Raw genomic sequence first — 18,645 nt, 5'->3', positions numbered from 1 at the left:
CCTTTACAACACTGAAAAGAAGAGAGAGAGAGAAAAATGGGGTTTAACGTCCACTCGACACAACCTAGGTCATTTCGGGACTAACGTATGGTTTAATTTTATTTCAATAATTCGCTTGCGCGTAGGGGTGTTTAGCAGTGGGAGGACCCGGAGAAAACCCACGAGGTTGGACAGGCGACCCTACTCCTTGTCACGTACAAATCGTGAATCGGAACCACGCCAGTTGACTCAATGACAGACTTTATGATACAGCGAGCACGCGCTAACCATTCAGCCATCACCCCCCCCCCCCACCACCACCACCACTCTGAAAATAAGACACATTCTGTGCCCTGTTTCACGAAAGTGTAACAAAAGATAAAATCCAAATTGGCTAAGCAGTAAAATCAATCTAATATTGTTCAATCAAATTACTAAAATTTGGATTTTATCTTAGTTAAAATTTCGTGAAACAGGCCCCTGGTCATTATCCGTCACACTTCCACAACGGCACTTTATATTAAAAATTGGTACAAACTAATTTGGGGACCATCTAATATTGGGGCCCCTGACTGCAGCCCAGTCAGCAACCACCCCGCCCCTTTAATCCGGGTCTGCCAACTGTTCGAACCCGGAATCCCCTGGTTAGCGAACCCGCGTCTTACACACTGAACCACCGCGTTCGTCCTCCAATATGTCATCATTGTATAGAGATTATAATATATATTCGAACTACAGGGAAATCTATATTTTGTTTCTGATACATATTTCACGACTTGCTTTAAATTTATTACTATAATGTCAAAGGGTCGGTTTTGTATGTTTACAAACAAATTATTGATTCAACTAATACACACCAACGCACACCACTTTCGATAATTAGTTTCGAAAGATATCAATAATTATTTATTAAAAAAAATTGATAATGAAAAAAGAGCTTTTTTTATATAAACATGGCAGTTGGGCCCGAGTATAAGTTTGCCTATCTGTGTGTGTGTGTCTAAATACATATATCAAAAAAAAAGAAAATCTAATAAAGATGACCATTGGTTTTAGCTTATACTGTAAATGCCTTGCACCTGTTGTTTGTGATTAAATATTAGAATCTACTATCTAAGATATTAAACACATTACTTATGTGTATAATGTATATACATTGACGTATTTCAATGAGAATAATATGCCACAGGTTGACATGTCGATGTGACGCACAGCGCTAGTTTTAGAAATTGACCATTTAAACGGATTCGAATTGTTCGTGGATAAAGGACTGTGTTTTAAATGGATAAACGTAACGGGCCCATTCTTTATTATTGGTATCCACTGTCGGAATCCGACTAACTCAAGTTGTGGAGTGGACTTTGTGAGATAGTGATTTAGAAACACTGCTAGATAGTGATACAGACACTTTGAGATAGGGATTTAGACACTGTGAAATAGGGATTTAGACACTCCGAAACAGTTATTTAGACATTTAGACATTGACAGTGATTTGGGCATTTAGACACTGTGAAATAGAGAGTGATCTTAAACTAAAAATGATTCGATCTGAGTTCTATACTTACCAGAGGCGGCATCTTTAATTAGGACACACTTTTCTTGGACACAAAATTCATTTAACGAAGTTAAACTAAATTTATCGAAAATGAATTCATTTTGCATTCTCGTGATCGTCGCTGCCATAATGACAGAATCTGTTTCTATTAAATACGACTGTCATTGTGAAACTGGTTGTGACAAAACACCACAAAATTGTACTGGATATTGCGCTAAGTCTTGGTCCGGTCCATCTTGCCAAAGGCGCAATGTAGCTCTTTATCAAAATGAAACTTACCAGTTAGGTGTCTATCAAACCTTTTCTAATATTTTAAACAAAACGGTCGAGGGTACTAGTGACAAGGCTGTGGATGGAATAACTAACAACGTGTTCCTGGCAGGTGGGTGTTCTCATACTAAACAGGTACCAGAGGAACACCAAACAGCTTTCTGGACAGTCATCTTAGACCAACCGAGGCTTATTTATAAAATACGGATCTACCAAAGAGAGAATCCGTATCTTCACGCAAGACTGAACGGATTTGAAGTATTCGTGGATAAAGAGCTATGTTTTAAATGGATAAACGTAACGGACCCATCCTTCATTGTTGATATCCACTGTCAGAATCCGATGCTGGGAAGGAACGTCACAATTGCAATACCAACACCCAATTCTTTGGGTCCGGTACTGACACTGTGCGAGGTCGAGCTTTACGAGTGTGCCGATTTCACCTTTGGTGGGGAATGTGATAAAATGTGTAACTGTAACGACACCGAAGAAGTTTGTAACAAAATAACAGGAGACTGTGCGGCGTCAAGATGTGCCATCGGCTTTGCTGGTCTTGGTTGTCAGGACCCTTGTCCTAAACATACTTATGGTTCGATGTGCGCCTCAACTTGTGGTAATTGCGCTGCTGGTGTTTCATGTGACCGGTTTAATGGAACATGTCTTAATGGATGTGCAAGTGGATGGGGATCTGTATTCTGTAATCAGTGCATCGGTGGACGATACGGGTCTAACTGCGAGGGAGTGTGTGGCCGGTGTTTGAATAGTGAAGCATGCAACACAACTAATGGATTTTGTCCGAAGGGATGTCAATTGGGTTTTACCGGAAACAGGTATAATATGCTAATAATTTTCCTTATTAATTTCTGCAATCTAAAATATTTTTGTAATGTCTGGAGTGTGTAACTTACATTTAGAAACACGCTATGATTGTACACTACCCATATATAAAAGCTTTCACTTTTGAAAATAATTGAAAACCACTTAAAAATGTTTTTGCAGGTGCTTGGAATGTATTGGTGGTGTTTATGGCGATGACTGCAATCTAAAATGTGGTAACTGCGCCGGAGGTGAAACTTGTGATTCCACATCTGGGATCTGCACTGGAGGATGTCTTGGTCACTTTATACCGCCACTGTGTTCATCGTGCTTAAATGGGTATTATGGCAACACATGTGAATCCACGTGTGGTAAGTGCAAGGATGGTACCCCTTGTGACAATATTACAGGAATCTGTGCAGATGGATGCGAATTGGGGTGGAGTGGAGAACAATGCACGGAATGCGCTGGTGGTTGGTATGGTGATAACTGTGAAAGCCAGTGTGGTCTCTGTTATGGGAATGAAACATGTGATCCAGTAGACGGAACATGTAAAAACGGTTGCCTCGAAGGCGTGTCCGGGGAAAGATGCCAAGACTGTAAATATGGATATTATGGTGGGATTTGCAACCAAAAATGTAACCATTGTATCAATGGTGCTTGCGTAAGAGAGTCGGGGGAGTGTATCTTGGGTTGTGAAAATAGATGGATTGGTGAAACTTGTAACATTTGTGGCTCTGGGTGGTTTGGGCAAGAATGCAATCAAATGTGTGGGAAATGTGCAGCATTTGAAGCATGTGATAGTAACACGGGAGAATGTTCAAATGGGTGCCGTGATGGTTGGAATGGAACTGCATGCAACGTTTGTGATTCGGATTATTATGGAGAAGACTGCGGAAGTAGATGCGGATCGTGTGCTGATCATGAAGATTGTGACAGCATAACGGGTCGGTGCCAGAATGGATGCTCTATTGGATGGTTGCCTCCAATGTGTACGACATGCAACGATGGGTATTTTGGTAGTGCATGTGTTAATCTTTGTGGCCATTGTCTGGATGGTGGTCCTTGTAATAAAGTAAACGGAAATTGTGATTTGGGCTGTGATTCGCATTGGACCGGTGAACAATGTGAGATATGTGAAAAGGGTTACTACGCTAAAGATTGTGACCGCACTTGTGGAAAATGTGATAATCAAGTGAACTGCCACAGCACGACTGGGAGATGTGGCAATGGGTGCTCAGATGGCTGGTCCCCACCATTCTGTACAGCATGCGATGATGGGTTCTATGGCGTAGAATGTAACGAAACTTGTGGAAGATGTAAAGACTTCGAGTTTTGTAACAAAACAACGGGTGTCTGTTCTAACGGATGTCAGCCAGGATGGACAGGTGGTCTTTGTGATGTTTGCGATAAAGGTTATGCTGGTCCGAAATGTACTAAATGTGGTCGTTGCTTCAATGGTGAACCATGCAGTGAGGAAACAGGAGAGTGTCCACGTGGATGTTCAGAAGGATGGGAGGGTGGCTCTTGTATAGATTGCGTCCCTGGCCGTCATGGATCAGATTGTAATTTGACCTGTCCGGACGGGAATCATGGAAACAACTGTACTTCTTTGTGTGGTCATTGTAAGGAAGGGACCATCTGTAATAAAGTAAACGGAACGTGTCCTGAAGGGTGTCAGGAAATCTATAAAGGGCCAAAATGTGATCAGCTGTCTTCAGAAGATAAATTTAGGAAAGATCATGAAATGATAACAAGAGTAATCTCGATTGTAATTGGCGTCCATATCTTCCTTTTCGCGCTTCTCTTAGTGGCGCTTTGTGTCTGTTGCTCCAATCGCTTTATTAAACATGGTACAGCCGATAAGGGGTTGACATAGATCATGTATTTTATAAAAATAAAAAACAGTTTTATTCAATATATATTTGAAAGGCGACCAAAATATCAATTCACTATATGGTAGAGGCTGCCCGTCGAAAATACCAATTAAACATACATTATGCAAGAGCTAAATCTGTCTATTGCAGGTCTTTCTTTAGACCTGAAATGTTATCTTAATTATTAATTAGACATTAATTAACCTATTCAGACCATAATCAACTATCGGTGGCATCGCTAGCCTACGATCTTTAGTGGATTATGAGCCGATTTACTGCATAACTTTACTCCACGATTTAATGACTAAGTGGATAATCGAGACTATGCTGTTTATCGTACTGACTTTTGTAATGATGATCGAGGCTAGGTCGAAATTTCAAACGCTTAGTTCTCGGTTCAAAGTGGATCAATTTGACTGAAATTTTCAGCAAATTGCCTTAACATTATCTAGTTTTTAACTACTATAGTGAGAACTGCCAACTCCTTATCTTATCTCCCATAATGTATCTTTAAATAAAAGCCGTTTTTATCCACCAGTTAAAGTGTTGGTTTAAAATCTATGAAAGTTTTAGTATATAAGCCAAAGCTATATGTTTGCATGAAATGAAATGGAAATATGCTTGCATCACTTAAAAGAAATTAATGCCATTTAAGTTACGAGGCCACGGTGGCTATGGCTAGGTGAGTAAGACGCTGGCTCGCATTGGCAGATTAACTGCATTGGCGGAGTAAGTTCATCAGGATTTTCCGACATGATTTCCCCTTGTCAGTGATGCAGGACGGAGGGCCTGACAAGGACAGCTGTCTAGTCGTTCGGATGGGACGAAAAACCGAGGTCCTGTGTACACTTTGGCGTGCACGTAAAAGATCCCTTGGCAGTTGGAATTCGCTATAAAAGTAGGCAAAATTCCCCTCATAGCAAACTGTATGGCATATGCCCGTCTTCATTAGGATGTTAAACCCCATTTCATTTCTTATTCTATAATGTAGATTTATTTAGCATCTTTTGTTGGCCTGGTTCAGGTGCATCTTTTACACCAATGGAAAAAGTTCTTTCGTTCCACCTTTCATTGGTGCCTTAAGAGGAGCCTTATTTTGTTTTATGGTTAATTCAGGACTACATTCATAGTTTTTGCACCTCAAATCTGAAATTACTTTTCTGCAAAAGCAAAACAGTAAATTACTTTTGTCCAAAAAAAAAAATAAATACTGATAACCAATTTTTTTTTTCAAAATCTTTATTGAAAATCATATTTGAATCTGTGTAAACATTAAAAAAGGATTTAATACAACCAAAAAATATTAATAAACAAGACAATAAAATATTGTATGTACACTCAATTTAAATAATTAGACAATGTTCTTCTAGATACCCCAAATTACCCATCCATGTCTTTATTAGCCTTTATAGAGCAGAAAAGTTGGACATTAAACACAATTTTATTTTATTTTCATTTCGTTACTTACGAGCTAAGACAATTATGTGATAGACCGGAAATGGGACGTTAAACCCCATTTCTTTTCATTTTCATTCATTACTGGTAAGCTAAGACAATTATGTAAATAAAAATAATTTTCTTAGTAATTTAGATTATTACTTAACATGTAGTAGTATAAGTACCAACACAATTCTCAATGAAAATGCAGGCTGAATAACAAGGCAAAGATTGTGAATATCTGAAATTTTAAGTTGTAGTATTTCAAGAATGTTTTTACAAATTGCTCTATATTTGATGTCCGATTTGAACATTTTTAATTCGGTCAATATGATTTCTAAATCGGACAAAATTGACAGACAATATCAATTCAACAGCCCTGCATTGAACCTTAATGTAACTGTTATACTATAATAAATATGAACAGAGGTACTATATGTAGTACCTGTCTAATACAAAGAAATATTATATTTCTCTTTTATAAAAATACATTTATTTAATCATCAACAATAACACATATTATACAAATATATAGATAAATCTATTAAAGAAACAAAAAGCCAGATAGTTCACAATCTGATTAAAACACAGATCCTATTTAGTTTCGTTTTTATAGTTCAAAATTTCGTTTTACTTGTCTTTACTTCACTAGGATCTGGAAGAGTTGTTATATAACTTGTGTTCTGGATGATGTGAGGGATTAGCCAATGAAAAGGATTGTTACGGTGAGTTTTTGGTGTGAGGTGCACGGAACTGTTGGTAACCCACTAGAAACAGCAACGCTGATTGGTTAATCAAATGTCTGACGTCATATGGTCAAGGCCGCTCTTATGACCTCTGCCAAACCTTCCAGTACAACTAGTCAGATCTTTATGTAGTAGAGGCCATTGAAAGTATAAAAAAATGAGACGAAATATAGATCTGTATTTTAATCAGATTTGATAGTTCTCATATATTCCCAAAATATGTTTCTCAATCAAATATATATGGCCTTTTACTCTATATTCAACCTTCATTTCTGGCATGTTGAGAAGATTTTAGATGATATGAGCACTTAAAAATGGAATGTATTAAGATTTAATAACAATATTTTTTGTACATTCAATAATCTCAATTATTCAGAAACCTGCCATATATTTCAGAAAAACTCACTAAGGGTGCATAAATAAAAAGAGATGGAATTCATTAGCTAATTAATTGGATGGAATCAAATACACATGAGTCATGAGGTCAATTGACTATTGTCTAATTAGCCATATTATACAGCACTGTATAACCTTATACCAACAATACCAATCTGTTACAGCATCTGGTATAAGTTAATATCGAGTAATGCAGTTCCAAGAAATAATTAGAAAAAAGTGAAACACGAAACTACGCCTCCTTAGACCTGCCTCATGCTTCCCGAATCACAAAACTAGTATACAGTCCATAAAAAAATCCCAGCTATTCACGTGACTTGATCAATTTGAGGCACTCAACCACACAGTAGTGTTGGGTGATCTGTGTGCTAAAGACTTAATGGTGCTTATCATAAGAAAACATTTTAAATCATTTAAACCGTTGATAAATTCATCATTAAACACGTAGATTCCAATTATAACCTTCCTTTATTTCCCTAACCGAAGAACTACTTCCTGATGGTATTTCATTAATAAAAGGTTTATCAGTAAATATCACATTACATGGTTGTGAGGGGGGACAACTTGTGTTCTCTAGTTCAAACATAACAAGATAATTTGGCAGGGATGGAGACACTAGAGCTGGTTTTGGAACATAAAGGGTGACCTGAGGTCCCATCTTTGGCCAGTAACGTCCAACATTAAATCCATTTACCAAGGCTTGTCCCTGAAAAAAGCAGAATTTGAAATAAACCATACTGTTCATTTAATGTGCGAACTACTGCGACCTTGGTTTTTGTTCGTTCCAAAAGACTAGACATACTGCTTGTCAGCCCAGCAGGCCTCCTCCTGACAAAGGAGAACAGAGCTTGCAAAGTCCTAATGGTTCTTTCTCAACCCATGCTGGGATCTGAACACATGACATTCTAGTTCAGAGGCCAATTCCCTACCACTCGACTGCTGCAGAATATATTGAGTTAACATGTCAGAAAGTCACCATGCACAAAGTCAACCAAAGCAACATAATATGGAGTTAACATGTCACAAAGTGACCATTGCCCTACCACTCGACCACAGCAACATATATAGAGTTAACATCATACATGTCACCAGTTCTCTACCACTGCAGCATATTTGAGTTAACATGTCACAAAATCACTCGAGTCCTACCATTCGACCACTGCAGTATATATAGAGTTAACATGTCACAAAGTGCACAGTGACAATATAGGTATTGGTTTCAACTTTCAATCCATTTAGCACAAGTCTGTTGGACTATCCAAAACAACAATATTAGTAGCTATCAGCAAAACTACTAGCTTCGGGCTGGTGGACTACTGCTATTCTTTAGCCTTCGAACTGGACTATTATCCCAGTAGGCTACAAATGTTAAATGATGGCAATGTTTATGTGCCCCGTCATGTTAGTAAACTGAGTAGAATGTTTGAACACTGGGAGATATACTGTGTGAGGGTTTTCTTTTTGCCAACTATTACTACTTTCCTTTTTTTCTGTGCCCTCTAAGAATTTTACGGCAAGGGCAACCACCCCGGTGCCTACACTTTGACTCTGGCTATTCTATACATATCTTACATCTTATTGTATATCATATCATAAATAATAAATATGATTTTGATTTGATAATGAGGAAAATATTTGAACATAGGGCCCAACTTTTTTGTTCTATACAAAAAATATTAAAAAATTCAATTCCAATGGGAATATGGGATCATTTGTTCTAAAATGAAAAACATTGAAAAAAATTTAATTCAAAAGGGATCAATCAAAAACATTTAACATACATTATGCAAGAGCTAATTCTGTCTATTGTAGGTCTTTCTTTAGGCCTGAAATGTTATCTAAATTATTTCTTAGACATTAATTAACTTATCCAGACCATAATCAACTATAGATGGCATCTCTTTAGTGGATTATGAGCCGATTTACTGCATAACTTTCCTTCACGATTTAACGATTAAATGGATAATTGAGACTATGTATTTATCGTACCGAATTTAGTAATGATGATCGAGGCTAGACTCAAAATTCAATCGCTAAATTCTCGGTTCAGAGTGGAACAATTTGACCAAATTTTTCAGCAAATTCCCTTTACATTATCTTTTATTTAACTATTATAGTGAAAATTGCCAGCTTTTTATCTAATCTCCCATAATGTATCTTTAAGCTATTAACTTACCTTGACCCAGGGCCTCATATCTAAGAAAGTATCTTTAGGTTCAGGATCAGAGGTAGGTATAGGTACTTTACCCATATATATAGATGGTGTTAATAAACCGTTGTTTAACTTAGGTCCAGAACTATAAGATAAAATACTTAATGTACCGTACACTCAATTACAGCAGAGAAATTGGGCTTAACATCCACTCGACACAAACTAGGACATTTTGGGACTAACATGTTACTACAATTATTATTTTAGAGTCTTTAGCAGTGAGAAGAAACTGGAGAATCCGGAGAAAATCCCTGATACGTAGTACAAGCTTGGGATGGAAATCCCCCCCCCCCCCCCCCGATGACATTTGAGCAAATTGTCATGCTGTAAAATAACTGGATATTGTGACAATCGGAGTAGCCGAAAATCAGTGAAAATAACATGGATAATGCAAGTATACTAACCCTTGTTTGAAGATGTCATGTTGAAATTATACTTGAGTTATCATTAACCCTTAACCGGTCATTGAGAAAAATATGTCTTTGTTCAACATTTTTTGACAAAAAACGTAATTTAACGATGTCGGGAAAGTTAACCCTTAACCGGTCATTGTCGACTATAATCACCACAACGTTATACAGCTAAGTGGTCACGGTTCACTAAAGTCAACCACAGCAAGAACCTTTTTTATAAGTCGCATTTGAGTATTTAGTTTCGTATTTAATTGATATGACCACGCATGTGTGTCAGACAGGAACTTGTCTTGTCAAGGGCATTGAAAAAAACATGTCTTTGTTCAACATTTTTTGACGAAAAACATAATTTAACGATGTCAGGAATGTTAAAGACGCTCGAAGTGGTTGAAATACTTATGAATTATTCCAACTCAGATTATATCGATTCTGAAGACGATATTTCTGATGAAAAGGATTTAGAATGATTTGCAAATTATAGATCAACTTATCCCTTTCAAGTTTTTTATTGGTGTCAAGAGTCTATCACTTATAATTATTCGGCAGTAGTCGATTGAAATAGGCATACAAAATACTTCACATCAGCCTTTATTTAGCCTGACCACTTGACGTCATGACGTCGACCGGTTAAGGGTTAATAGTCGAAAATCAGTGAAAATAACATGGATAATGCAAGTAAATTGTATACTAACCTTTGAAGATGTCTATTTGAAATTATACTTGAGTTAATATTTTCTAGAGATATGGGATATATAGTCCAGCCTGTTAATATTTTACCATCAAGAGTTATATTTCCAGTTAGACCCTGAATAAAATATAAACTAAATATAAATTGGTCAGATCTAATTGATAAGGTCAACTTCAAGTTTGGTCAAAGGTCGTGAGATGTAAACAGGGCTAGCGCTAATCCCATCCCTAACCCTAACCCTGGACCTAGCCCTAATGCTTACCCTAACCCTAACCCTAAAAAGGTTTTAAACCTGTTAATGAATGAAGAGTGCTATAATTGACTTGTAACATTGACACCTGCTCATTGTTATTGCACAGCAAACCCACCCCACTTCTCTATATTATTTCTACTAAAACTGGCGTAAACTAGCAAAAGTATGCAATAACGAAAAGAACAAGATTCCCTGTCCATGTTACCAGTTGTATTTACCATGGTCAAATATATGGCATACTATCACAGTATCATAAAAATATAATAATTAAGATATTACCTTTACATTGTAATTCATGAGTGTAGCGAAACCAATTCTTCCTGTATTTTCTACCAATATATCTAACATCTGACCTTGTTTACCTGTTATATTTACCTGTATCACATCATCACGTATAAATATACCTTGTGGTACCTGTAATATTAATAAAGCAAATCAAAATTGTTCTCTTTTTAATTGTAGGTCTATCGTATCTATGCTTGACTGACTTCCAGTCTGTGGACAATATATTTGGTACTTAGTTGACCGTTTTTTGTCTTTCTTTCATAGATGGGTTCAAAGCAGTAAAAATCAAATCCTGGGTAGAGCTTTCCATAATTGACTAACATGCTGTGTCACCCTTATGTCAGCCATTTTATTTGACAATATGACAAGCCTATAATTTATTTTCTGTGAGTTTGCTGCTTGTGAAAACAGACTGCACATTTATATTTTCCTTGGCAATGACTTGAAATTAACATCAAGAACTGCCCTACTGTCAGTCATACAAATCAACTAAAGGAATTATTTCGACCAGATCTCATGCCTAAAACCCACAGTTGCGCAGATGTTACAGTCCTTAGCATGGCAAAGTTTATATTGAGAATTTTACACAGCCTATATCTGTGGAAACATGGGTTTGACAAAACAAAGAGTAGGGTTACTCCAACTAGATTTTATATTTTAATTTAGACAATATAAAGAATCTAATTCAGAACAGAATACAGAGATATAATATAGCCTTAAACTTACTTGATCTACCATAACGTAACCTCTATCTCGAACACCTTTAGTTAATATAGGTGTAACTTGGTTGATGTCTCTTGGTAACTTGGTTCGATACAAAATAAAACCATAATACTAAAATATAAAAAACATCATAAAACATTATCATATTCAACAGAAATAATGAATACAACTACGTAGAATCTGCATTAAGCAGCCACTCAAGGGAATTTTCACAACTGACTGCTTAACAGGAATGGCCTCTTAATGAAATCTCAGTGCTTTTTGTGCTGACATAAATTAAATATCACGCTTGAATGCATTGGAAGTGAACATCAATACTTGCATCGGTAAATTTGACTGTCGCTGAATCTTGCGCCGAACGATAATTCTTTACTCAATTCTTGGACATAACTTCTGTAAACTTGTCATTTTGTACCAACCTTCGATACTATACTGTCTACCATTGTGATGCATTCGATAATATTTATTCCTTTTTGTGAAGAAAATCGATGAATCAATTTTATTTTATCAAAAAAGCACATTAACAAAAAACCATCGCTGATTTTATTACCAATTTGCAGGGGGTGTAACTCTGTATGTAATATTATAGGAGGCGCTAAAATGTCTGTTTAAAAACAAAGTGGCAATGGAAAAGAGATACTAGATGATCGTGACAAAACTCGGTTTATTTTATTCAATCAGTATCAAATAATGTGTTGTTACGCGTGAAAACAATGATCAGGTTAGTCGTTTAATAAAACAAAAGATTAATTAACAGATAATCCCGGGTTGATTGTTATTAACGATACTAACGATCTGTATACGAGCCACAATGCAAACACTGAGACAAATTCATTGAATGTCTTGAGTTATTCACATTAAATACTTACAAATCTAATTTGTTCCATGGTTAAAGGATATGTTGAATAGACTGGTTTATCAGGACTGACTATATCTAAAGCATCTTGTATAGTTGATACCTAAAAATAAATATTATTTCTATACTCTTCCAAACATTAGCAAGCCATTTAAATAAAGTATTAAATCATGGCATTATTTATAGATGCAAAATTTTCAACGAATACGTCTTGCCACCCAAAAAAACAAATCAATATTAGTTTTTGAATTCAAATGAAAGAGGTTCAGACATTTTAAAGGAGCAAAATCGTTAATATTTGGGACCTAGAAATTGATGCAAATAGGTCGCAATGCATATAATAATGTAAAATGAATGTCTTTAAACTGATTTACATTCAATCGTTTCTGTCTTTATTCAAATTAGTTATGCTCGGCGAAATACGCCAGAAGTCTCATTTGAATGGCAATCTCTAGCGTCTGGTTATTCAAGTCTACACCGATAGCGTTTATTGCGCATGCTCTCCAAATGGCGTCACCGTTTGATATGACTAGTGGAAATATGTCTAGCCTCGTTTTTCGAGTCCATTGTTACAAATGGCGCGATTTGTGTGCCAATGGTAAAATGTTTATTTTTTCTTAAATATTGGATATCAGAAGTCCATCTTTTCCCGGTAAGATCACAACATCAACGTTGATTTAAACTGACAAATAATTTGTGTTTTCAATGTCAAAGACTTTAGATGATATTGAGTTATAGACTTGCCTACTTTTGAATACTATTATTATGATATTTAAAAAAAAATTATAGTCAGATAATTTTTGAAACTCAAGCATTGACCTAATTAGAGCCAAGTATTTTTTTTATGAATTTCTGCTAGTTCAAAATATCCAATGTAACTGTCAATGTCAAATAAAAAAAGATTTATGTGTGAAGACCTCCAAAGTACTAATGCCAGCTAAAAGGAAGTTTTGACCACAATATGTTAGTTGGAATTTACAATTTTTTTTACTTTTTGAAAATAATTTGTACAAAGAATCATAACTCACAAAATTCATCTGTGCTGTACCATACTTTCCTTTTGGGGTATTGGGTGGTATAGGAATATCGGGTAATTTTTGATACTGAAATTGTAAAAAAAACATAATAGTATAATGTAATTATCTCCAATACACACACATGATTTATACCTAATACACATCACACCTCTATGTATAACCAATAGAAACCTCCATTTATACATAATACACATCACATCTGTAGTTATACCAAATACACATCACATCTCTATTTATACCAAATACACATCAAATTTATATTTATATCTAATACACATCACATCTCTATGCATACCCAATACACATCACATCTCTATTTATACCTAATACACATCACATTTCTAATAGAAAGTATACCCTATAGACACCTCTATTTATCTCTAATACACATCACACCTCTATGTATTTCCAATAGACACCTCTATTTATACCTAATACACATCCCATCTCTATGTATATCCAATACACATCCCATCTCTATTTATACCTAATACACTTCACATCTCTATATATACCCTATAGACACCTCTATTTATACCCAATACACATCCCATGTCTATACCTAATACCTTTCACATCTCTATATATACCATATAGACACCTCTATTTATACCTAATACACATCGCATCTCTATTTATACCTAATACACATCGCATCTCTATTTATACCTAATACACATCACATCTCTATTTATACCTAATACACATCACATCTCTATTTATACATCCCAACTGTAATCATCTCTAAGACAAATCTGCATCTACAATATATATCTCTAATAACGCATCATCATCTCTAATACACAAGTCATTATCTCTAATACACGCATTTAATTCTGTGGATTAATTAATATTAAAGCTCTGACTTTTCAGGTAATGTCAAAAACCATATTTAACAAAAGTTCACATAAATAAATAGAATTCTACCTTTGATATTGTCTGTCGGATGGCTATGTATTTATCTGTGATGTCACCAGTTTCATTTAGAGGAGCATCATAATCATAACTTGTAGGTACTGGTTGATATGGTGGAGCATTTGCACCTATAGAAAAACATAATAATTTGATTTGAAATGTACATTAGTTTCTATTTATTTCATATTGCCATCTTGATACATTTGCGAAGATCTAAAATAAATTTGAAATGTATCTTGTAACAACCATGAGATTGTTGCTTTAATATTCAAAATTTAACTACTGTCTAAATAATAATTTTCAGTTCTTATATTTCTTTAATACAAATAACAAACTTGTTATAACAGAAATTTTACTGTGTTGTCCATTTTAAATAAAAGTCATTCTATTCACTTACCGTTCCAATAGCCAAAATTTGTTCCTCCTTCATACATATACCTAAAATTGTAATAATAATTAATTCAATTTCATATCTATTTTTTGGGGGGAAACATACTCACAAAACAGAATGGCTATATCAAAGAAAATACAACATGTCTGGAATTTCGAGATTGAATTAAAATATGTTCTTTTGTCATCTGGATCTTGTCTGGTAGGAAAACTGTTAGCTTATTTATTTATGAGTTTTCAAAAATTGTCTGATTACATAAGTAGGCCCACAAGCAAATTATTTACTATGTGACTTTCCATGTTAGCGTTTCGTGTCTGAGAAATATTAAGCCTATAGAGCGATGGTTTGGACAAGAATTGTAGAAAGCAAAGCTACATGTACCAGGTAGATGGTATCTCAGGGGCGTTGCCACCGACCAACATGAGTACAGTTGTTCAATTACAATGTGCAATATGACTATGAGGACAAATTCTTCACACAACTACAAATGTTTAAATATGATCTGTCATGTACTAAATAAACAATTAAAGATGATAATTCAATACTTAATAATTAAGACTAATAATGCATTTAACTCACATATTAACATTTGCTCCTATAGCCAGAATCTTATCCAAACTTTTACAAACAGTATCTAAATTTGTGTGAGCATGTGGATCTCCCCAGTGATCCAACCATCCAGTGTAAAATTCTGAATTCATCTAGATAAAACAAAAATAACCATTCAATATAAATGATAAATAAGTTACAATATGCTTACAATTTATGAGAAACCTAAATTTAATACCTACTCTGCATTGTAGAATATGGATATAGGATGAAATGAGGTTAAACGTCCTACTTTTCTACACCAACCAGGAAAATGAAGAGGGAATCTGCATAAAATCTGCATATCGTCAGTGGGGAGTCAAAAGGATGTATCTGGGTTTTGTGAAATTGTCTAGGGGAGTCAAAAATCGCATAACGGTTAAGAATCAAAATGTCGGACAGAAGCGTCACGTAAAAATGTTGTATGTAAAATTAGGTATATATAAAGATTTTCTCAAATATTTCTGTAAAAAATGTATGTGTAGTTCCTTGAATGACATTTAGAAGTAGAGGTATAATATTCATAATAACACAACTTTATGGATTTACTACTTCTTGGTTTATTACTTGCAACGTTTCAATACTCTTACCGGTATATTTATCAAGCAATAAAGATACCTGTAAGAGTATTGAAACGTTGCATGTAATAAACCAAGAAGTAGTAAATCCATAAAGTTGTGTTATTATGAGTATGTGTAGTTGTTTAAACAGTTTTTATAGATAATCACACATATCACGCTAAATATCTAGTGCAGAAATAAGGAGTGACATCTTGTCATTTGCCATTTTATACAGCAAAGACATATCTTATGAATAAATTAACCATTACCTGCTTCACTTTCATAGATTTCACACACAGTGGAGGCTCAACAATAATTTCAATAATACATAACTAACCATAAAACAATACTGGCTATATTTTGTTTTGATTGGTAAAACACAGACACACTCTTTTAGCTCTTAATATTGATACACAAAATTTTGAAACAATATCTATAAAACCTTTTTTTATTGGCATAGAAATACGACGACTAGATGAAAAGATGCATCTAACGTCTTCAGAAACATTGTACTATCAGTACATGACTAATTTGCATGAATATTACTAATAAACTGTTGTTTAAATCAATTACCACTTTTTGTATGCATATTGTAGTCACCTACATCTTGTTCCATTTTTTTGAACACTCTACAATCTGCAGCTTTTGTCAGAACATTCGATAAAGATCCCCTGGTAGAAATTGAAATAACAGTAGACTGTAGTGCTGCTGTTAGGACACAATCAAATTCCCCCATAGCATATTACAAGCTGTATTCCCACCTTCATTAGCCTGGTCGGTGTATTTAATTATTTTATTAAAACTTTATTGGGTTCTTTTGTATTAAAATAAGTGCAAAGTACAAACATTTATTTTAGAGCTAATGAGGCCAGTAACTGGGGGGGGGGGGGGCATAGAACACTTCCCACCCCCCTTGTTGCTCTGAGCTAGTTACGGCCCTGACATTGCTGCTGGTTGACCAGCACCATGGTTTTCTATATAAAGACTGTCACAAGGCAATTTCTTTTTTAAAATAGTTATTAAGAAATGTTTTTACTTACTAAAGGACCCTGTGGTTGAAACTGCCTTTGAACAGCAAAATTTGCCATTGGATTATCTAAAATAAATCAATTAATCAATTTTTACATACTGTAGATCAAAGGGCATCAATCTATACTAATATTAGTGTCTGTCTGTCCCAAGCTTGGCAGCTACACTAGGGCTGTCCTGAGGCTGGAATTTGGTGTATAAGGGTAGCTCCGACCGGGGCAGTAACATATGTTTGGTGGCAATGGACTATCTTTCCGGTTTCGGAGTTATGACCCCCGGGTTTTAGGCCCTAGGCAAAGCCAGGCATCCTTCTAGTAAACTTATAAATTGAATATTCATTTCTCTCTCAAACAAAAGTGTGAATGAAACAGCGTTTAAATAACCATTAAAAGGACATTAATATCCTTGCAACACAAACTAGATCATTGTGGGACTAACATGTGGTTCAATATTATTCAGTAATGCCCAATGGGGGGGGGGGGAAACCAGAGAACCTGGAGATAAGCCATGAGGTTGGACAGCATATAAGACAGCAGGTTGGGAAGGGTTGAGAAATGGAGGTTTGTTGGAAGAGTTAATGATTTAAAGTTACAACATACTAGTAGGTCCGAAATCAATAGTGATATAACTGCCTTCTATACTGCCACATTTAACATACGCATCACCATCTCCGTCTGTAGTATAAATTATGGCCGTCTCGCCCAATATCCCTCGGGCTTTTTTATATAAAAATCTCAAATAGTCAAAATCACATGCAAAATAACTTCCATATTCATTCTCGATCTGAAAAATATACACAAGAGGTAGTGATTTATAGACGTACTAGAAGGTCCGAAATCAATAGTAACGAAACAGGCTTCTATACTGCCACATTTAACATCTCCGGAGCTATCCCCATCTGTCGTATAAATAACGGCTGTCTCGCCCAATATCCCTCGAGCTTTCTTATATAAAAACCTCAAATAGTCAAAATCACATGCAAAATAACTTCCATACTCATTCTCTATCTGAAAAATATTCATAAGGTTATATCAACATAAGGCCTGTTTTCCATGTAGGCATTTTGTACATGTAATGGGACTGTTTCCATATAACCGGTGAAAACGTGCACGGAAATGCTGCGAAAACTTTTACATGTAAAACAGGCTTAAGGGTGAATCATAATTTATCATACTCAATAAAATATATAAACACACTCTAAAGCTAACACATCCATCTAATACAAATTGTCTGTGTCTCTTTAATAGCCTATATGTTTGCTTAGTACAAAAACTACTGACTAGGCCCATCCATTTTGTTTATTTTTGAGAAAAACTCTCAGAGCAGTTATCTGAGCGTCTACCACCTCAAAATTTGGTATTCTCCCCCATAGCATTGCACATGTGGCCATATAAAAGAAACGTTTGTTAGTCTCAAAATGTCCATAATATTGACATGACAAGTTAATCTACAATCCCTTGCTTTCCAAACCTCCTGTATATATCATATCACTGACCTGAACCATTAATATTGGTCCACCATTTTCATGTAGATATTTCTTCAGTAAAGGCATCAAGACATCAAACCATTTATCTACTGCTGCTATATAACCTGTAACACAAACATTGTTTACATATTAT

The 18,645-nt window shown here is 35.3% G+C and overlaps 1 protein-coding gene across 1 annotated transcript; it reads left to right on the top strand.

Moving 5' to 3' along the window:
• Nucleotides 1-3,608: 3,608 nt before the first annotated feature.
• LOC126832660 (scavenger receptor class F member 1-like) lies at nt 3,609-11,827 on the top strand. The gene is made up of 3 exons (XM_056103263.1): nt 3,609-3,747; nt 3,958-4,092; nt 11,805-11,827. The coding sequence occupies exons 1-3, from the start codon at nt 3,609-3,611 to the stop codon at nt 11,825-11,827; spliced, it is 297 nt and encodes a 98-aa protein (XP_055959238.1).
• Nucleotides 11,828-18,645: the final 6,818 nt, after the last annotated feature.

Source organism: Patella vulgata, chromosome 9, assembly GCF_932274485.2.
Source record: "Patella vulgata chromosome 9, xgPatVulg1.2, whole genome shotgun sequence".
Taxonomy (NCBI): domain Eukaryota; kingdom Metazoa; phylum Mollusca; class Gastropoda; family Patellidae; genus Patella; species Patella vulgata.
This window is presented reverse-complemented; position numbering and strand designations above follow the sequence as displayed.